A 22,277-nucleotide genomic window follows, 5' to 3' on the forward strand; every position below is an offset into this window, starting at 1 on the left:
ATTATCAAGAATTACACATAAAGTAATTAAAATTTAAATTAAAAATTAATATTATACAGTTAATTGGAGATAAAATAATTAGAATTAGAGTTAAAAATCAAAGTAGAAGAAAGAACAAAACAAAAAGAAGGCAAAACCTATACCTGATGTTGGAGTTGAAAGTGGCATAAGGAAAAAAGGAATAAAGCGTAGGTTATAGGTTAGGAGAATTGTATAAAAATAAAAAAAATTAAAGGCTAAAATAAAATTGTAAAGTAATAATTTAGGATATAATTAAAAAAAAATAGGAAACAAACCACCACATCAAATCGATTATTTTAAAAAATTGACTTTTTATTATTCTGTAACAATATATTTAACAATAGAATACAACAAATGAACTAAACAATCAATCAACAAATGAACTAAACAATCAAAACGTTATTTTGGAATAACAATATAACATTGTACAATGGTCAACAACCATCCAAACAAACTATAAAAATCGAGGCGCTATAAAACATCTTAATTATAGAATGCCAATTTCAAACAGTTGTGTCAAGTTAGCAAATCTCCTTTTTGTGGATAAGGTTTTCGCTTCCGCATCCATGGAGATGGAGCAGAAGCTCTCTTCAGTAGCGAAAAGGCTAACATCGTCGCCCATACAGCAACTCTCATATCTCGCCGAAAGATGTAATGCCATCAACCTTGCTGAAGGTTTCCCTGATTTCCCTGCTCCTTCCTACCTCAAAGACGCTGCCATTTCCGCTATCCGCTCTGACTTCAATCAGTACAGGTTTATTCCTTTAATTTCTTTTCCTTTCTATTCTTTCCCCTAGCCTGCTAACTATTTTTAATATTTCACTGAATTGCAGGCATGTTCAGGGAATATGTGATTGCGTAGCTAATCAAGTCAAACAAATGCATGGCCTAGATGTCGATCCTCTGACTGATATTGTCGTATGTTGTGGCCAATCTGAGGCTTTTGCTGCGGCAATGTTTGCAAGTATGATTTTTCTTTACAAAAGTCAATAATTAACTCCTGCGATTCCGGTCTTATGAGGAATATATGCACAGATCATGTTTCTGTTTTCTTTGTTCAGTAATTAATCAGGGTGATGAAGTCATCTTATTCGATCCCTCCTATGAAACATATGAAACATGCATTAGGTTGGCTGGTGGAGTCCCAGTAAGCAATTTCATAACTATGCTTTTATACTTAACGACTAGTCATACCATGCAGGTTTTGTCACATCTAGATTGATAAGTTCTATTTCTCCTGCGGAAAAATGGACAGGTCTATGTAGCCCTTGACCCCCCTCATTGGAGTCTGGATCCAGATAAACTCGCAAAGTCATTTACTGGCAGGACAAAAGCTATAGTCCTCAACAGGTAAAACAGAAAAGTTTCCAATTCAACATGAGACAATTCTTGAATGGGTTGACATACAGAGTGGAGTGTGCTACCAAGTTAAGTGGAACTCCGTAAACTTCTGCAACTAATTCTTGTGGACTTGTGCCCTTTTTTCTACATTCTGGCCAAGTCCAGGAAGTTGTTAGTCCTCCAGTCTTAAGCTTTGAGAACAATGTAGAGAAAGCCTTTAGAGATTAAATGTCCACATGAAAGCTAATGACTTCATTGACTTTAAGTATTAAACATCGGTTTTGGTTAAAAAGGAATGCTTTCTTTTACTTTTATAAGTGTCACCTCAGAATGTATACTTTGATCTATGATGTGAAATTATTCTGTTGCTGCAATCAGTCTTGACATAAGATGAAAGCAATGCAGATAACTAAATAAACAAATGGAGCTATAGACACCAATGGACAGTTTTGTTGCAATGCACCCCAGGTTGACACACTTGATCGTTCAGATATCACTGTACTGTTGTGCAAAAGATGTTTAGATTTTCATTAACTGATGTTCTGTTGCAGGAAACATAAGCTTTTCCTTCTTTTTAGTCAAACCAATAATTGAGGAGGTTCAGTTTTGTACCTGCACATATAGTGTACAACATGCTATGTGAAGAATGTTTTAAACTGATAATCAATTTTAGCATTGGAATTGAATGTTCTGATACAAAGTGGTGCAGCCCTCACAATCCAACTGGAAAGGTTTTCTCTAAAGATGAACTTGAGATTATTGCTGGAGCTTGCCGAACCTTGGATATTCTAGCTGTAACAGACGAGGTTTAATTTGCTGCACTTTATCACATCTTCTTGTGCTTTTCAAATAGAGAAAAAAAAAGCAATTCAAGCTAATCAGAAGAATGCATTTTATATTTACTACTCCACTGTGTAAAAAAGAGATGCATTTTGCAGTGCTAACTCTTTAAAACCTAAAAAACTTTTGGTGAAGTATCTATAGAAGCTTTCAGAACTTCATGATCATGCATAGATGAAAATAGGAGCTAAGATGTTCCTGAACTATTTTTTTTTTTTTTTTACCCTTTTTGCCTTAATAGGTGTGTTTCTTCAACCTTGCTTTTGCTTTGCTTTTAGGCAGGCATACTATCCCTTGACTGATGCCCTTTGTGTGTAATAAGGTTGTGGAGTACTTAAACATTAAAAGTATACCTGGATCTGGAACCAGACATATCCAACTTGGAACTTCACTTTATATTTCTTTGTAGGTATATGAGCACATAACCTTCGACGGGGAGAGACATACATCAATTGCCACATTTCCAGGAATGCAGAAGCGGACCATCATCACATCTTCCTTGTCAAAAAGTTTTAGTGTGACTGGTAAACATTTGATATCTTGCTTCCAGTGCCAGCATGTTTAATAGCCTGTTTGGCAAAGCTTCTCAAGAGGCTAAAAGTGTTTTTTTTTCCAAAAGCACTTTTTTTCCTAACTTGAGGTGTTTGGCCAAGCTTTTTTGGGGAAAAAAAAGTACTTTTGGGAAGAAGCAGAAGCAGTTTTGGAGAAACAGAAAAAAATTGCTTTTTTCCAAAAGCGGAAGCAGAAGCAGTTTTGACTTTTCTTTTTACCAAAAATACCCTTAACAAAATATAGTATATACCAAAATAACCGTTAAATCTAATACTTAGGATATTAATGTATAAATATTTCTTATTATTTTTAGGATAACTTTCTAATATACAGTGACTTTAGGGGTGAATGCTTTTATATTTGTTGAATGATTTTTAATATATTTAACTTATATTAAAAGAATTATATACTTTTAAATTTTATTTTCATATTTTACTTAAATAAAATGAAAAGATTTAAATTTTGAGATTATTTATTTACTTATAATATTAACTATTAAGTAAATCTATTCATGTCCTTATTCGTAATTTGATACTTAAAAGTACTTTTTGAAAAGCTTGGCCAAACACAAATTATTGCTCAAAAGTGCTTTTCAGAATGATTAGCCAAACACAAATTGCTTCTCTCCAAAAGTACTTTTCCAAAAGCACTTTTGAAAAAAGCACTTCTCAAAATAAGTTAGATTTCTGCCAAACAGACTATAAGTCGTTCCTACCTCTCCGAAGTAGGTTGATATATTAAATTCTCATTTAACTTCATGCTTTCTCAGGTTGGAGGATTGGCTGGGCAATTGGCCCGGCTTGCTTCGCATCTGCAATAAGGAACATCCATATTAAAATTACAGATTCTGCTCCAGCACCTTTCCAGGAAGCTGCCTTGACAGCTTTGAGAAGTTCCCCTGAATACTTCGATGCATTGAGACAAGTGAATTTCCTTGCAATTAGCAATTAGTAGATCTACTTGTGTCTTTTTTCGACTTATGAGTTAATCTATTTTTACATCTTTGGTGCGCAGGACTATGAATCTAAAAGAGATTACTTGACTCAGGTGCTTACAAAAATTGGTTTCCAGGTGCCCTTCATGTCTAAAGGTTCCTTTTTCCTATTCATGGAGCTTCCTGGGACATGCACGCTTTCTGATGTAAATGCTCACCAAACATCTTTCTTCGATTATCATCTCAAGCACGAATACCTATTTTCCCTCATATAAATTCTTACATTAGGACTGTCCTATTTAATTGGTATCAAAAGCTTCAAAAGGAAAGAGAAACCTTCTCTTTTACATCTTTCATTCTTTTTGACCCGGGGGGGGGGGGGGGGGTTGTTGGAGGAAGAGAAGGAAGGGTGATAGGATTGTACTTTGTTAAGATTTGGAACTTAGCTCAACCCAGAAATGCTACTTGAAATTTGTCCACCTAAGAGGATCTTAAATCTTTACTTATGGAGTAGTGCAAAATTAGCGGATTTTGATCTCAAAGTGTATTTGGCTCCATAATATCAGTAAATGGAGTTTGAACTCAAAGTATATTTGGCTCCGTAATATTTTTATTTACCAGACTTCTACTTGCTTAAGTCTTAACCTCTGCTTGTGTGAAGAACAGTCAAACATCGGATGGTCCTGCTTGTATGAAGATTCTACTTAATTTTTGGCGGTTTTATTTTTTAGAGAAGCTGAAGTTGGGTTTAGTTGATCATTTGCCCTGATAATCAAAATTTAGAACTTTATTTGAAAGCATATATAGAACTTTAATATACATGTACATTGAGTGATTATTGCCGGCCGGTTGTACCAGCAATAGGTTCATACTTTGGATAAAGTTTTTACAGAGTGTGGCCTGTAAGAACTTCCGTTTTTTCGGTTGGCCTGTAAGAACTTGACAAAGCATTTTATTTTGGCGTTCTTTATATGTTTAAATTGTGGTAGTGATCAACTCAAGGCATTCCAGGTTGAATTTGTGGAGGAATTGATTAAACAAGCTGGGGTGGTGGCTGTACCAGGCCGTGCATTCTTCCACACCAATTCGTCATTGTTAGAGGACTTCTCTTCGACTGCTATTAGCTACCACAGGAGGTATATCAGATTTGCGTTCTGCAAAAGTGAGGAGACATTAGCTGCTGCTTCACAAAAGTTAACCGAGCTCGTAGATGGTTCAGGGAGACTGGAGCTATTTTAGATTGGATTGCTTTTTATTTGCCTTTCCAATCCACGTCCATGAGAAGTGGAAGCTTCAATCTGTTTGTTCTTTGCCGTATGAAGAGAACGAGAGAAACTCCCACGCTCCTCACCCCTATTGCTATTGAAGTGAATGGGGTCCTGTAATGTTATTTGAAAGATAGACTCGTGAAAATAAGTTAGAAGGATAACAGGTAGTAATTCATTTTCTCGATTTGTAGCTTTTACCAAATGAAAGAAAGTTAACTCGGAAAAGCAACTGATAAAAGGAGGTTGAATATTTACCGCTATGTCAAACCTTTTGCCTTTGAATAACCCCACTGTCTAACCTATATCGTGCAATTGTTTAGGTCTCTTGGAAAGTTCGTTTCCGTATTATGAGACGAATGATGATTAATGAGTTGTTGATTGGACTAATTTGCACTAAAGAGTTATGCCTCATTTTATATTGAACTCTATTAGTACTATCTTTTGTCAAATAGTATTTTAACCTTTAAAGTCATTTTATTTGTAAAAATTACAATCTATTGTGAAACTTGATGGATAAAGCTCAGTCAAAAGGGGGAAGTTGGGATAGAGACAGAAGATCAACTGTATTAGAAAATATATCATTCATCCGCCAGCTAATACACGTAGATAATGCTTATATATACCATATGGAAAATAATAACAATAAAAAACCTCTAAGACAGTGATGTATGTATAAATGAATATGTACAATTAATAGAGCTATGAGTACAACAAATACTCTCCTAAACACTCACTCAAGTTGGAGTATGTGCAATCCTCAACTTGGAAAAAATAGAATGTGTTGGGATTTTAAGCTTGTGTAGTTTTAAAAGGGTGAATGAGAAATGGAGGAAAAATAAAATATTTGAGTTTTCCTTGACAAAGGGACATTGTCCCATATCGGAGGAAGAAAAGGCTTTTGATGGGTATATATATAATTGCTCTTCTTCTAGCTCTTAAAGAGTTAAGAAGAAGGCAAGCCTCGCGCCGCCGTCGTCGCTCGCTCGGCTTCGGATTCGGATTCGGCTTTGGTCAAAGATTGATTGATTAATCTTTTTGGACAAAATTTCTTTCAATTATTTAATTAATTAAATAAATAATTAACGACTGCGCCCCGGTTCGGTCAGGCCCATTTTCTTTCCCGGATTATTTTAAATACATTTTTCCCGTAATATTTCAAACAGCCATGGCTGTTTCTGAAAGGTTGCAAACCTTTTCAGAAACAATGCCCCCATAATCTTTCCTTACGAAATTTTCTGAGCTTCTTCTTCTTCTTCTGCACAAAAATTCCAGTGTGTTTTGCAGCCTTCGAGTGGCTCGCTGTTCACCGGCGTTTTGGTACCAACACTCCGGTGAGTTAAATCGTTCTATCCTGGGAGGATATATTCCAGCACCTCGGGTACTTGAGGGGAATAATTTTTTTAAGGACACACTGTGTATTCAGAGGGCTCGATTTATTCCTATACTGCTTTTCTAGAATTTATTTCGTTAAACAAGTATTACTAACTTTCTGTTTTGTTTTTTCAGAAAGTTTAATTGTTTATTACAGCAATACAGAATTATAACATTCTTAAAGAAATTAATTTATTATATTCTGTATTTTGTTTGTGGAGATTAAAACCTGTGTGATTTTCTACTCCTTCTGAATTTTACTATTCTGATTTGAAGATATAAAAAACTTCATCAGTGTATTGAAATTCATAAAACGATTTGAAGAACATAAAAACTTCATCATTTTTCTGTGAAACAATATATAAAAAATTTCGATTTTATTTATTATACATACTGTTTTTGTTAATAACAGTATTGTTTACTGTTCTGATTTTGCCATTAATTGAACTCTTCTGTTGTTTACAGTGAGAAATGGCAATTGATAACGAAAATTCTTCTGCGACTATTGCGACAATGACGATAGCCTCGTCAATTCGGACTGTTGTTCCACCGGCAGAGAAACCGGAAAAATTTTCCGGAGCCAACTTCAAAGGATGGCATCAAAGGGTGTTCTTCTGGCTTACCACACTTGGTATGCAGAAATTCACTAGTGAAGAACCTCCAGTGCCTGCTGCGGACATGCCGGACAACGAAAAATTCATGATTGTTGAGGCGTGGAAGCAGGCAGATTTTCTTTGCAAAGGCTATATCTTAAGCGCTTTAGATGATGACTTGTACAATGTGTACAGTGCGATGAATACTTCGAAAGAATTATGAGATACACTTGAGAAGAAGTACAAGACTGAAGATGCATGCTTGAAGAAGTTCGTGGTTGCCAAATTTCTAGACTATAAAATGATAGACAGTAAAACTATTGGAACCCAAGTTCAAGAGCTTCAATTTATTTTTCATGACCTTATTGCTGAAGGTATGTTCGTGAATGAAGCATTTCAAGTGGCTGCAATGATTGAAAAATTACCTCCTTCGTGGAGAGATTTCAAGAACTATCTTAAGCACAAAAGCGCAAAGAAATGAAGTTGGAAGATCTTGTGATTCGTCTCAAGATTGAGGAAGATAACAAAACAGCCGAGAAGAAGTCTCGTGGAAATTCAACGATCATGGGAGCTAATATCGTTGAGGAGACTGCTCCAAAAAGTAAGAAGAGAAAGAGGTCTTCTGGACAGACTAAGGAGCAGAACAAAAAGAAATTCAAGGGCAGCTACTACAATTGTGAAAATATTGGTCACAAAGCCCCTGATTGTCGTCTCCCGAAAAAGTATAAGAAGAAGGGACAGGCCAACATAGTGGAGAAGAATGATGACATGGATGATCTGTGTGCAATGCTTTCGGAATGCAACCTAGTTGAAAATCCGAAGGAGTGGTGGATTGACTCTGGAGCCACTCGACATGTTTGTGCTGTCAAGGAAGCATTTGCGACTTACTCTACTGCTGGTCCCGAAGAAGAGCTTTCCATGGGAAATACTGCAACAGCCAAGATTGAAGGTTATGGGAAGATATTCCTGAAGATGACTTCCGACAAGGTGTTAATGCTCAACAACGTTCTTCATGTTCCTACTATTAGGAAGAATTTAGTTTCTACTTCTTTTCTTGTTAAGAATGAATTCAAATGTGTATTTGTTTCTGATAAAGTTGTTGTAAGCAAGAATGAAATGTATGTTGGAAAGGGCTACCTCACAAAGGGCCTCTTCAAACTAAATGTAATGGTTGTTGACAGTATGTATAAAATTGCAGCTTCTTCTTATTTATTGGAGTGAAATGATTTATGGCATATTCGTTTAGGACATGTCAATTACAAAACCTTACGAAAGTTAATTAATTTAGAAGTATTGCCTAAATTCGAGTGTAATAAATCAAAATGTCAAATATGTGTTGAGTCTAACTTTGTAAAACATTCTTATAAGTCTATTGAAAGGAATTCAAATCCTTTAGACTTAATTCATACTGACATTTGTGATATGAAGTCGACACCATCTCGAGGTGGAAAAACGTATTTTATTACTTTTATTGACGACTGCACTCGATATTGTTATGTTTATTTGCTTAATAGTAAGGATGAAGCAATTGAAGCATTTAAGCAATACAAGAATGAAGTGGAGAATCAATTGAATAAAAAGATCAAAATGATTAGAAGTGATAGGGGTAGAGAATATGAATTTCTATTTGCAGAAATATGTTCGGAATATGGAATTATCCATCAAACTACTGCACCTTACACACCTCAATCCAATGGAATGGCGGAAAGGAAAAATTAGACATTAAAGAAAATGATGAATTCTTTATTAATAAGTTCCGGATTACCGCAGAGTTTGTGGGGCAAAGCTATCCTTACAGCTAACCGAATACTCAACAGAGTACCCCACAGCAAAACGCAATCTATTTCATATGAAAAATGGAAAGGAAGAAAACCCAACTTGAAATATTTTAAAGTGTGTGGGTGTCTAGCAAAGGTACAAGTTCCTTTACCTAAAAGGGTTAAAATCGGACCAAAAACTGTTGATTGCGTTTTCATTGGATATGCTACAAACAGTAAAGCATGTCGGTTTTTGGTTCATAAATTTGATAATCCCGAAATTCACGTTAATACGGTAAATAGAATCAGATAATGCTGAATTCTTTGAAAGCATCTATCCGTATAAAACTGAATGTGAGTCGTTAAGTGAAAGACCTAAATGACCTTGGGAAGAACCAAAGTAAAATACTCCAAGTATAAAATATCCAAGGCGTAGCAAACCTCAAAGAACATCTACTTCCTTTGGACCATATTTTATGACATTCTTGCTTGAAAATGAGCCTCAAACTTTTAAAGCAGTTATGTCATCTTCTGATTCAGCGTTTTGGAAAGAGGCAGTTAATAGTGAGATTCAATCAATTTTGGATAACCATGCATGAGAATTGGTAGATCTTCCTCCGAAAAATAAGCCTTTAGGTTCGAAATGGATCTTTAAACGGAAAGTGAAAGCTGATGGCACTATTGACAAATATAAGGCAAGACTTGTTGTCAAAGGTTATAGACAAAAGGAAGGCCTTGATTACTTTGACACTTACTCGCCAGTAACGAGGATAACATCTATTAGGGTGTTAGTGGTACTAGCAGCTGTGTATGGTCTTGAAATCTATCAAATGGATGTTAAAACAACTTTCTTAAATGGAGAATTAGACGAAGAGATTTACATGGAACAACCTGAGGGTTTTGTGGTAACTGGTAAAGAAAAGAAAGTGTGCAAACTTGTTAAGTCGCTTTATGGACTTAAACAAGCACCCAAATAATGGCATGCCAAATTTGACCAAACAATGTTGGCAAGTGGGTTTAAAATCAACGAGTGCGACAAATAAGTTTACATTAAAAACACTCCAGGTCATGAAGTCATTGTTTGTTTATATGTTGATGACATGTTGATAATGAGCAAAAACATGGCAGATATAAGTACTACTAAGCGCATGTTGGCTAGCAAATTCGATATGAAAGACTTAGGAGTTGCTAATGTGATCTTAGGAATCAGAATTCACAAGACTCCACAAGGTCTAGCATTATCACAGTCTCACTACATTGAAAAGGTACTTGACAAGTTCAAGTATTTGGATTTCAAAATTGCCAAGACTCCAACTGACGTGAGTTATGCACTTCAAAAGAATGAAGGTGAAAGTGACTCACAACTGGATTATGCAAGAGTATTGGGAAGTTTGATGTATATCATGAATTGTACACGACCAGATATAGTATGTGCTATTAGTAAACTGAGTCAGTTTACAAGTAATCCCAATCACATACATAGGATGGCAATGAAACGAGTTTTGGGGTATCTCAAACATACCCAAAATTATGCTTTGCATTATAACAAATATTCCTCCATGATTGAGGGATATAGTGATGCAAATTGGATCACTGGATCATCTGAAGTTAAATCCACGAGTGGATATATTTTCACAACTGGGGGTGGAGTAGTGTCTTGGAAATCATCCAAAAAAACGTGCATCGCCCGTTCTACAATGGAATCTGAATTCATAGCTTTAGATAAGGCCGGTGAAGAAGCTGAATGGCTCCGAAATTTCTTGGAAGATATTCCATTTTGGCCCAAACCTTTGGCACCTATTTGTATACATTGTGATAGTCAAGCGACAATAGGCAGGGCAGGGAGCGTTATGTATAACGAAAAATCTCGTCATATACGACGGAGACACAATACCGGTAGACAACTACTCTCTAGTGGTGTTATCACAATTGACTACATAAAGTCAAGAGATAACGTGTCGGATCCACTTACAAAAGGTCTATCTAGAGAGGCAGTTGAAAGATCATCAAAGGGAATGGGGTTAAGGTCTAGGACAAGTCATCATGACGGTAACTCTACCTAGCAGACTGGAGATCCCACGAGCTAGGTTCAAAGAGATCAAACAAAGTTATGAATGACGGTTCAACATTGTCAAATAACTCAACCCATTCTCGTGATGAAGACAATGTTCAGAAATCGAGGTAAAGCATTAAGGCTTTTTGATGAGTCAACAAAGCTTAAAGGTTTTTAATGATTTGCTAAGTCTGGCAGGATATCACCAGATAGTGTGTCTACAGGATTACACGTTTAGAAATCACCTATGTGAGTGTGAAGTATAAGCCGCTTCAAGGGGAATGAAAGTAAAGGCCCATTCTCTAAGCACTCATGAAACCAGGCGGTGTTCATGGCTGAAACGAACACAACCGTAAGAACCATAGATGGTTAAGGATTGATTGTGTGACTTATGTTGTTTAGGTATACAACAAAGCTCGACGGTTCAAAGATATCAAATCTACCGACTGACCGAGTATATCCGATATAAGTTCACTATGAAAAGTTCAAAGGGAAACCTACTTATCCAGATGCAATTATTTCTTGCATGTAAAACACACACGTGTCCGTGCATTCCTTTATTTTATAGCCATTCCCCATTCATGTGGGGGATTGTTGGGATTTTAAGCTTGTGTAGCTTAAAGAGGGTGAATGAAAAATGGAGGAAAAATAAAATATTTGAGTTTTCTTTGGCAAAGGGACATTGTCCCATATCGGAAGAAGAAAAGGTTTTTGATGAGTATATATATAATTGCTCTTCTTCTAGCTCTTAAAGAGTTAAGAAGAAGGCAAGCCTCGCGCCGTCGCTCGCTCGCTCGCTCTGCTCGGCTTCGACTTCGGATATTCAGATTCGGATTCGGTCAAAGATTGATTGATTGATTAATCTTTTTGGACAAAATTCCTTTCAATTAAGCCCAATTCCATCAGGTGAGTTAAATCGTTCTATCCTGGGAGGATATATTCCAGCACCTCGGGTACTTGAGGGGAATAATTTCCTTAAGGACACACTGTGTATTCAGTGGGCTCGATTTATTCCTATACTGTTTTTTTAGAATTTATTTCGTTAAATAAGTATTACTAACTTTCTATTTTATTTTTTCAGAAAGTTTAATTGTTTATTACAGCAATACAGAATTATAAAAGAATGATGGAGGCATTGTGTAGAAACGGAGAATGATAAAAATGGTCTCTTAAGTTTGGGAGTAGATCTAAAATGATATCTTTAATATTTTCTCGAGTACTTTTGATTCTTTAAATTTATAAAAAGTGATCACCTTTGATCTACGTTTAATATGTAACAAACTTTGCTAGTTAAATTTAATAAGAATGATAAACAAATAATTTGATAGAAAAATACCAGGAAAGTTTCGTCAAATTCTAAAAGTCACAACATAAAAGACTACACAAGACACCATAAATATGTTTACAAATTACTAGAAAAAACTACACTGATAAACTATACTAGACAACAAATATAAACGACAAAATAATAAAAAATAAATCTTACTTTTTTTCACAATTCATGTTTAACAATCAGATAAGGCATTAGCGCAAATAATATTTTTAACCCACTGAACGTGTGTGTGGGTGGTGGGGGAGGGATTTACAGAATGGTCTCGAGAAAAGCCTTATGGCGCAAATATTCGGAAACGGAACATAGCAAAAGTAAAGTACATTTGTATAGTTTACTTATTAGAGAAAGTATAAACGTTGGGAGTTGCAGTAGCAGGGAAAATTAATCCACGGTGGATATAGTCAACGCTAAATAAATTCTAACTCTGTCGGGATGTCCTCGCAGCCGCTTACGGTAGTCACAGATTCCGGCGAACGAGCTCCGCTTCTTCTTTCCAATTCTTCGCCTGAATTAATATTGTCGCACTCGCACGCTACAGATGGAGAAATAGTCTCCGAGCCGGCCGGATCAAAACCTACTCCCAAACAACGTTTGCTTTCTCTCGATGTCTTTAGAGGCCTTACCGTCGCTGTATGATTTTTTTTTTGTTGCTTTTCGAACTGACTGTATCTCCGCCTTTGCTAGAACTTAATTGTATTTGACTAGTTTTGCATGCTTTTGCAGTTTAACTTCTCTATGAACATGAAAGAAACACTTTGATCACAGCTTTTCCTGCAAAGCCCCTATATCAAAATTTGTATTTTTCTTCTGTGATTTCGCCTTCTGAATTGGGCTTAATTGCGCAAACCAGCAACTAACAATCCTAATGGAATGTTGATATGAAATTTTAAGCTACTCTTTTTGTAGCTGAAAATATCTTCTCTGTGCTCTTTTGTCTTCACTGATGCTGTTTATTTCCTAAGTCAACGAGTAATACTAATGCAAAATGCAACCTTTTCTAGTGCTAAAATGCAATTTTGCAGTTATGTTCCAGCAGGGTTAATGGAGCAATGAAACAACGGAATTGAAAATTTCGAATAAGTCTGTTTCTGATTCTAGGATGTATTATAAACTTGTCCTTTCTTTTGGTTTTCTCTGCTAAATTATGTGTGTCTTCTGCGGTTTCATGTTGTCTATTCTCTTTGTTATTTGACTTACTTTAGTCTCCTTTCTTCTTCACCTTAGTTTTCTTTTATGTGGTTTATTTGACAGTTGATGATTTTGGTTGATGATGCTGGAAAGGCTTTCCCATCCATAAACCACTCCCCGTGGTTTGGAGTGACCCTTGCCGACTTTGTGATGCCCTTTTTCCTCTTTATTGTTGGTGTTTCTGCGAGTCTAGTATTCAAGGTACCACTCGTCATGCTTTTTTTGTTAGGTAATCCAATTTTTTCGATTCCAACAGTGATGAGAATCTATTGTTGATGCAGAAAGTTTCCAGCAAACCACAAGCTACAAAGAAAGTCTTACTGAGGACAGTTAAGCTCTTTATTTTGGGAGTGTTCCTTCAAGGTATGCCATTGGCTGAGCACCTCACAACGAGGGAGAGGGAGGGATTAACACTTAAGTGTTATTTGTGAAATGCATTGTATACGTAGGAAAGAAATGACTATGTTCAACTCATGCTCTGCCTTCATTTCCTCCTTATCAAAAAATAATAAGTAAAACAGCGCACCCAAGAGTGTGACCTAGAGTTCAATGAAGTGGGTAAAATTCTTGGAGTCTAGGGTTCAGATTCCAGGAAAGACAAAAAAAGCTAGGTGATTTATTCCCATTTGCGCAATCCTTGGTGCGCCAGAGCTACTTGGTTCCTGTGCTGGTGGGAGGTAGCAGGTATTCAATGGAATTGTCTAGGTGAGTGCAAGATGGCCCGGACACAACCTTTATTAAAGTAAAATCCTTGTTCATTATAAGCTCTTCCTACTTACCATGTTGAAAAAAAATACAGAAATCATGTTGTCTCAACTATACTTGCAAAAGAGCCGAGCTTGCTCAGAATTTAGGATCAACTTATAAAAAACAACCTATAATTTGGCTCATTACAATTTGTTGTCTATGTTGTTTGCTTAATCAGACCCTCTGTTTACAAATCGAGGCCCAACGCGGGCTAGCTAATCGCAAAGCTTGATTTCTTTAAAAACTCACCAATCTGAAATGAACTCTTTCTGTTAGCACAAAACATAGTACATACGAAACTTCAAGGTCTAAATAATCAAAGCCTCATTTATTTGACATAAAAGTGAGGATAAAAAATAATCAAACGAGTTTTTAGATGTGAGGTTGAAGTCATTGTTGTCTAAAACCAAGCTTCCGTTGTGGTGGTGGGTGCCCCCTGTACAACAATCAACCATGGTGGACTTATTCAAACAAGGATCATCTATTTGGATGGTATTAGGAAATTGTATAGCTATACTTTCAATAGCCATGGGTTCTTTTGTTTCCAGAGTCCACATATTATTGATTATCAAGGCCATATATTACTGATTATCAGAGAGTTGTTTGTAAATGGAACCTTTTGCTGACTTTGTCAAAATTTAAGTTCTGACTTATTGTTTTGACAATACATAAGGAGGAAATTTGCAGTGAGGTAACACCTGGAGGAAAAAGGGCTCAATTGCTTCTCTCCTACATGAACTGAAAATTTGCCATCATGAGCTTTTGTTGTCATTAGCTAATTAGCTATTTTGGAAAATTTAAAAGGCTTCCTTTTGTAAAATTTTCCCTCAACTGCATTTAAACTCACATGTTTTACAAGTCATTGAATCCATGATTACTCATTCTTAGGTGGGTATTTCCATGGGCGCGACAACCTGAGTTATGGAGTTGATATTGCTAGAATTAGATGGATGGGAGTGTTACAGGTACTTTATCTGACAATGGCTTGTGTTCCTTAATTGATTTTTTTCTTTACTCGTATAATTCCAGGCTATCTTCTATGCCCTTAGGTAGATTAAAACCTTTATTGTTATCTGTATTTCAAGTTCCTTTATATCCTAGCATTACTCTATGTGCTTTTCTGCTGTAGAGGATTTCTATTGGTTATCTATTTGCTTCCATTCTGGAAATTTGGCTTGCCAATGATTATCCTGTTGATTCAGCAAAGGCATTCGTCAGGAGATACTTCTTTCAAGCGTAAGTATACCTCTTGAGATTATGGATCATGTGCTGCTTGGTTCGTTCATGGTTTATTTTAATATTTGTTTTGGTGATGCACATGGTTGAATTGTTTGTGTTTCTTAATCAGTGTCTTCCTTGGTCGAGAATATCACACGTGTCTGTTCAAGATTTTTGTAGTGCTCAAAATTTTGTAGTAGCAGCAGAATATTTATCTATACACTTGTGGATGAACTAGTACTCTTGAGAATCTGTAAATGATATTACTACTACCTGTTGCTGCGGGAAAAGATCTATGATACTCCAAGGACTTCATGAAGCGCACAACAATATTATAGTGATTTAAATGGCTATCCATCAGTTATAGGGAAATACTTCTGGTTGGCATTTGTTATCTTCCTATGTTCATTTTAGTTCTTATATAGCAATCCTTTGACCAGATCAGTCAAATGAAAATCTCCTTTCCTTAATTTTGCCTGTTTAGCTTTTCTGTTTCTGTTGCATTTTTTCCTGAGATATACATGGTCCCATACATGATGACCTTTAGCTTTTTGCTTGTCCAGATATATGGGTCCATGCAATAGTAAGATTTTTCATAGTAGCTATAAGGAATAATGGGATCCCAAATTTGATTAATTACACCTTTATGCCAATTAAAAAATTGTGAATTCGTGAAGAAGAATAAACTTGCCACAAAGTTTTCTGTACATGATAATGCCACTTATTTTGAGAAGCTTTTCCTACTTTTCTGCTAATATACTTCTCAATATGCAGGGTGGCTGGAACCTTAATTGGTTTATCTTACCTGATTTTGCTGTATGGCCTCTATGTTCCAGATTGGTTCTTTGAAATATCGAGTCTTAACATGGAATCACCAGTTTCAGGATATGAATTGAGTACTCAAACTGTAAGAATCTTTCTGAAGTGCTCCAAGATTTTACTTTTCTCTGATTTAATCTGCTGGTGGCTATTAAACGCCATTCCTTTTCTGCACCAGACATCTGTTAAGTTTTGTCACTCTACATGCCTTATGTTAAGTTTCCTAGAAATCTGAGTCTTCACTTAGTTATTAATTGGGTATTTGGGAGGTTTGTGCCCTTGGTTTAAGAGAGAGAGAGAGAGAGAGAGAGATTCACCCACTCTTGTTCTTACTTTAGGTCCTGATATCTATTTTTAACAGGTTAACTGTGGAGTGAGGGGCAGTCTTGATCCTCCTTGCAATGTTGTTGGTCTGATTGATAGGCTTCTTCTTGGTGAAAAACACCTTTATCAACGTCCTGTCTACAGAAGAACCAAGGTTCTTTATAACCTTAATTGTCATGTGCAAACTCTGATTTGGTGGATTTGAACTTTACATCTCTGTTCTCATCATCTTGCTCGTGCTGATAATTTTCTGTCGGCAGGAATGCAGCGTCAACTCTCCTGATTATGGACCTCTACCATCAAATGCACCTGGATGGTGCCTTGCTCCATTTGACCCTGAAGGAATCTTAAGGTAAATAGCCTCTTTTCCCTGTGTACACTTTTCCAGCAGATTGCATCCAGCTTAATTTTGTTAGCTAGAGCCTAGCCCCTAGGTACACAATCGAAAGCACTTTTTTTTTTTGACGTGATTTGCTTTTTTGAGGTACTAATTCATAAAGGCCGATTGATAAATCTCTGCACTTTGTTAGATGTATAAAGTAGCATATTCTTTTGCTGTACCATTTGTTTTACGTATGTTTGGAGGCTCCTTTTTCTTTTTCATGTAAATCAAATTATATATGAGCCTCATTGTCAGCTAGCAAATTCTGTTCCTTTGCTTTACTTTATTTGCTTCCAGCTCATGTCCTTTTCTTTTCTTATTGAAACTATTCAGTTCTTTGATGGCCGCCATTACATGCCTTGTGGGCTTGCATTTCGGCCACATTCTTGTGCATGTTAAAGTAAGAAAGACATGATACTCTTTTGAAACATTTGCTAACTATAGAATTGCTTTTTGTATTTTGTTGCATCCTCTTTCTCATATAAATACATCTTTGCTGTAGGGTCACATGCAGAGATTAATCTTTTGGTTGGTATTTTCTGTCATTCTAACAATTGTAGGATATGTGTTGGAGCTTGCAGGTATGCTGTTTAATGGATGATGGTTGGTTGAATTTTGTTTTCAAGATGTGTTTGCTTTATAGCTGATGCTTACAGCACATTTTTGATGTTCCAGGTGTTCCCCTTTCTAAACCGCTTTACACATTGAGCTATATGTTCATCACGGCTGGAGTATCCGGTTTGCTCTTAGTAGTTCTTTATTACATTGTGAGTCTGACTAGATTTTCCAGTTATCTTCTCTATTTATGAAATTAATCCTTTTGTGATATTAATTTTCCGAAAAATGATATGTACCAAAAATGAGAAATTCTCTTGCATTGTGATATTAATTAAATAAAGTACCAGCTTGGTACTTTATTTAATAAAATCTTTACCTTATATTAAAAAAAGAGCTCGATGTTATTAACATACTGTTTTCGTATACTCTACTTAATGAAAAAGCGCCTGGTAGGTTAATAAATGGAATTAAACTGAAGTTCACAACATGAGTCTTTATACAAGATCTATACGTGCAAACATCAAGGTCGTCAATACTATTTTCATTGTTGACTTTTTGTTGGTAAGTAACTGATAAAAATACAGTAGACTCGAAAAGTTTAATCATTACTAATGTACAACAATACTAAACCCAGTAAATTCCCACAAGTGGGGTCTGGTGAGAGTAGAGTGTACGCAAATCTTATCTTTACCCTGGGAGGGTAGAGAAGTTGTTTCCGAATAGATCTTCGGCTAAAGAAAAGATGAAAAAGAAGCAGTGGCAACAAGCAGTAACAACAACAAGATATTAAGAAAACCGAAACGAAAGATAGCAATAGAATAGTGGGTAGTAATAGCAATCTAAGAATAAAAAGATACCATACTAACACTAATACTAGTGGTATGGGAAAGAACGGAAAACCCTCGACTACCTACTAACCTTCTACCCTAATTCTCGACCTCCACACCCTGCTATCAAGGCTCATATCCTCCGTAAGCTTAAGATGCGCCATTTTCTGCCTAATCACCTCCCGCAGTACTTATTTGGCCTACCTCTAACTCTACTCATACCCCCAAGGTCAACCTCTCACATCTCCTAACTGGGGCATCTATGATTCTCCTCGTCACATGCCCAAACCATCTCAGCCTCGCCTCCCGCATCTTATCCTTCGCGGGAGCCACTCCAACCTTGTCTCGAATAACTTCATTCCTAATCTTATCTATCATGGTATGCCCGCACATCCATCCCAACATCCTCATCTCAGCTACTTTCATCTTCTGGACATGAGAGTTTTTGACTAGCCAACATTCTGTCCCATACAACATAGTCAGTCTAACCACCATTTTGTAGAGCTTACCTTTAAGTTTTAGTGGCATATTCTTATCACACAAGACGCCGGATGCGAGCCTCCATTTCATCCCCTGCTCCAATACGATGTGTGACATCCTCATCAATCTCCCTATTATTAATGTAAATGTATATTTGGTCGATGGAGGTGGAGTACGATGGTTCCGTTAAACAAGAACAAGGGTGATATCCAAAATTGTAACAACTATAGAGTATAAAGTTGTTGGGTCACACTATGAATGTTTGGGAGAGGGTGGTGGAGGCCAGGGTGAGGAGGTGCATGTCTATTTCTGAGAACCAGTTCGGATTCATACTGGGGCGTTCGACTACGGAAGCGATTCATCTGGTGAGGAGATTAATGGAGCGGTATAGGGAAAGGAAGAAGGACTTGCATATGATGTTTATTGACCTTGAGAAAGCGTACGATAAAGTTTTGAGGGAGGTTCTGTGGAGGTGTTTGGAGGCTAGCAACGTTCCGGTAGCGTACACTAGGGTGATTAAGGATATGTATGATGGTGCTAAGACTCGGGTGTGGACTATGGGAGATGACTCGGAGCATTTTCCTGTTGTGATGGGGCTGCACCAGGGATCGACTCTTAGCCAGTTTTTATTTTCCTTGGCGTTGGATGTGCTGTCGCGACACATCCAAGGGGATGTGTCTTGGTGCATGCTATTTGCTCGATGATATAGTGTTGATTGACGAGACGCGAGGCGGAGTTAACTCCCGCGAGGCTGGAGGTTTGGAGACAGACCTTGGAGTGTAAAGGTTTCAAGTTGAGTAGAACCAAAACAGAATACTTGGAGTGCAAATTCAGTGACGGGATCCATGAAACAGACGTAGATGTAAAGCTTGATGCTCAAGTTATCCCCAAGAGAACTAGTTTCAAGTATCTCGGGTCTATTATCCAAGGTAACAGGGAGATTGACGAAGATGTCGCACATTGCATCAGAGCGGGATGAATGAAATAGAGGCTCGCTTCTGGTATTTTATGTGATAAGAATGTGCCGCCAAGACTTAAGGGTAAGTTTTATAGAGTAGTGGTTTGACCGACTATGGTGTATGGGCTTGAGTGTTGGCCAGTCAAGAACTTCTATGTGCAGAAGATGAAAGTTGCATAAATGAGGATGTTGAGATGATGTGTGGGTGTACCAGGAAAGATAAGATTAGGAATGAAGCTATCAAGGACAAAGTGGGAGTAGCCTCCGTGAAGGACAAGATGCGGGAGTCGAGGCTGAGATGGTTCAGACATGTCAAGAAAAGAAACATTGAAGCTCCCGTTAGGAGGTGCGAGAGGCTGGCCATGGCGAGTTTGAGAAGAGGTCGAGGTAGGCCTAAAAAGTGTTGGGGAGAGGTGATTAGGCAGGATATGGCGTTGCTTCAGCTCACTGAGGACATGAACCTTGATAGGAGGATGTGGAGGTCGAGAATTAGGGTAGAAGGTTAGTAGGTTGTTGGAAGTTTCTTAGTTGCTCACCGATAGTCTTAGTAACACGCATGTCCCTTCATATTCTTAGATCTTTACTGCGTTATGTGGTTTTGTTTGCCTCAGGTATTGTACTCTCTGTTATTATTTGATACTACTTATCCTCATCTCCCTCTTTTTCTTCTCTTCCTTTCTTGCTTTTCTCCTCCTTCTCCTTCTTCTTCTCCTCATTCTCACCCTTTCCGAGTCGAGGGTCTATTGGAAATAACCTCTCTACCTTCATTAGGTAGGGGTAAGGTCTCCGTACAGACTACCCTCCACATACCCCACCTGTTGGGAATATACTGGGTATGTTGTTGTTATTGTATATTTGGTCATGATGCATTACAGTCTAGCGTCTAACTGAAAGCAGATATGTTTATATATTTGCTAAAGCAATGCTTGATCTGCAGTCTGCACTTCCAAATTCAATTAGATGGCTTTCTGGAAGATTCCAAGACAGGGTACCAAATAATGAAATTCCGATTGTGCACAAGACTGTTTTCCTGATAACTTTATGTATCTTTCAAATCATCTAGTGATTGCATTCCTGGCACTGACTTATGGCTTTTGAAGAGAAACATCTTTATTTTGAAGTAGAAACCTTTTACTTCTCATAGAGTATATTTGTATTGCAAGCTGTTTGGCTCTGTTACAACGCTTTCTTGTAAACTATTAAATAGGAAAGGTATTCCCTTAATCTTTTATATCATTAGAGGAAAAGGATAATATTGCTGATCTAGGGCATGGAATTTGATTTGCATTCTCTATATGGTGCAGGTTGATGTCAAATGTTTCAGGAAGCCGTTGATACTATTTCAGTGGACGGGAATGAATGCTCTCATCCTCTATGCTTTGGCTGCTTGTGACCTCTTTCCCGCAGCACTACAAGGTTTCTATTGGTATTCACCTGAAAACAACTTGGTAATCATCTTCTTTCCATCAAATGTCCGTTCCTCTAGTAACTTACTCATCTCCTGAGAAGCTATTTCTGGTCATTGTAAGGCTGTGGTCCACGAACCTTCTTTCGGCAAGCAGTGTTTGTGGAAGATCAATGATCAACTAGAGCACACCAAAGATATTTCTGTTTTTGTATCCTGATGGATAAATTAGTAGTATGAATTTGGATGATTCTCAGTAAAATGGTTTTGGACTCTGGTGGAAGGGGGTGGGGGGTTTCATTTGAAATTGGGACCTCTTGACCAGTTAAACTAGGCTGACTACCCATCAAGCACTCTGCACCTGTCCTCTCTCTCTATCTATTACAGCTTTTCTTCCGCCATCATATAGCATAGTGATATTTTATGGCGTCATGCACATAATAGCTTTCATACTAGTATATTCTCCTCAAGTCGCTATATGTTCAATTTTTTCTTGTTAACAATATTCTCTCCATCTTTTGTGTAAGAGACATCATCAAATTAAATAGCATCCTTTTCTAGCAAATCCGCTGCTTCCTTTAGGTTTCGAAGTTTGTTTACTGCATACTGTTAGGTGGTTTTAGAGACGTACAGATAGTATCTATATCAAAATGATGCTTCTCTTTAATTAAATCTAAAGTTACAAATAAAATGGAATATAGGTTGACATCACAGAAAGGTTCCTTCAAGCAGTATTTCATTCAAAGAAGTGGGGTACTCTGGTATTTGTGATGCTTGAGATACTGTTTTGGGGCTTGGTTGCTGGATTCCTTCATGCAAAAAAGGTTTATGTAAAGCTGTGACGTTGCTGACGGAAATGCTTTTTGCACTGAGTGGGTGCCACGCTCTCTTGATCATTGCCCAAATGTTTCAAAAGCATGCATTCAGTGAGTTCTTCGGCAGCAAATCCAGAAGACAACTCAGATTCTCATAGCATTGTACTTTACTGTCCTCATGGCATGTATATAGCTGCGGATAATTTATTACAGTAGAATGGTAGATTATTAACAGTTTCTAGCTTCTCCTCGTCTAGTTATGGCATTACAATGTGCTTCTGGAAGATATGTATTTAGTCCTGTCACAAGATGACATCACGCTGTAAATTAAACTTCTACAATATGTAGCTCTCTTCGTTGTTCTTCTCTTCTATTACTCGACTTAGCTGGTCCTGATATGGAATGAAGTTAAAGCTATAGCATCAAGTTGATGATAATATATTCAAGGAACCTTTTCATAGAAACCCTAGACTCTTCCAATTTTGGGCAGGAA

General features: G+C 37.1%; 2 protein-coding genes across 4 annotated transcripts; both read left to right on the forward strand.

Moving 5' to 3' along the window:
- Positions 1-500: 500 nt before the first annotated feature.
- On the forward strand, positions 501-5,241 carry LOC104113970 (uncharacterized). Of its 3 annotated transcripts, none has more exons than XM_009624295.3 (9): positions 501-775; positions 855-985; positions 1,083-1,168; positions 1,277-1,371; positions 2,072-2,168; positions 2,612-2,726; positions 3,524-3,678; positions 3,769-3,894; positions 4,700-5,241. In XM_009624295.3, exons 1-9 carry the CDS (start codon positions 516-518, stop codon positions 4,925-4,927), a joined length of 1,293 nt encoding a protein of 430 aa, XP_009622590.1. In that variant the 5' UTR covers positions 501-515; the 3' UTR covers positions 4,928-5,241. The 3 variants fall into 3 exon arrangements, with proteins under 3 accessions (XP_009622590.1, XP_070034149.1, XP_070034150.1); XM_070178048.1 differs by having other exon boundaries at positions 3,769-3,825; XM_070178049.1 differs by having other exon boundaries at positions 3,769-3,801.
- A 7,126-nt stretch (positions 5,242-12,367) lies between these two features.
- On the forward strand, positions 12,368-22,157 carry LOC104113969 (uncharacterized). The gene is made up of 13 exons (XM_009624293.4): positions 12,368-12,693; positions 13,315-13,452; positions 13,533-13,614; positions 14,887-14,963; positions 15,128-15,234; positions 15,991-16,123; positions 16,397-16,513; positions 16,620-16,711; positions 17,075-17,141; positions 17,244-17,322; positions 17,417-17,508; positions 20,869-21,012; positions 21,671-22,157. Exons 1-13 carry the CDS (start codon positions 12,496-12,498, stop codon positions 21,809-21,811), a joined length of 1,467 nt encoding a protein of 488 aa, XP_009622588.1. The 5' UTR covers positions 12,368-12,495; the 3' UTR covers positions 21,812-22,157.
- Positions 22,158-22,277: the final 120 nt, after the last annotated feature.

This window comes from Nicotiana tomentosiformis, chromosome 6, assembly GCF_000390325.3.
Source record: "Nicotiana tomentosiformis chromosome 6, ASM39032v3, whole genome shotgun sequence".
Lineage (NCBI taxonomy): Eukaryota > Viridiplantae > Streptophyta > Magnoliopsida > Solanales > Solanaceae > Nicotiana > Nicotiana tomentosiformis.

Coding starts and splice junctions, on each gene's coding strand:
- LOC104113969 (XM_009624293.4), top strand. CDS start 12,496: ATGTCCTCGCAGCCGCTTACGGTAGTCACAGATTCCGGCGAACGAGCT. Junction 12,694..13,314: donor TTAGAGGCCTTACCGTCGCT/GTATGATTTTTT, acceptor TTTATTTGACAG/TTGATGATTTTGGTTGATGA. Junction 13,453..13,532: donor CTGCGAGTCTAGTATTCAAG/GTACCACTCGTC, acceptor TTGTTGATGCAG/AAAGTTTCCAGCAAACCACA.
- LOC104113970 (XM_009624295.3), top strand. CDS start 516: ATGCCAATTTCAAACAGTTGTGTCAAGTTAGCAAATCTCCTTTTTGTG. Junction 2,169..2,611: donor TTCTAGCTGTAACAGACGAG/GTTTAATTTGCT, acceptor ATTTCTTTGTAG/GTATATGAGCACATAACCTT. Junction 3,679..3,768: donor ACTTCGATGCATTGAGACAA/GTGAATTTCCTT, acceptor TTTGGTGCGCAG/GACTATGAATCTAAAAGAGA.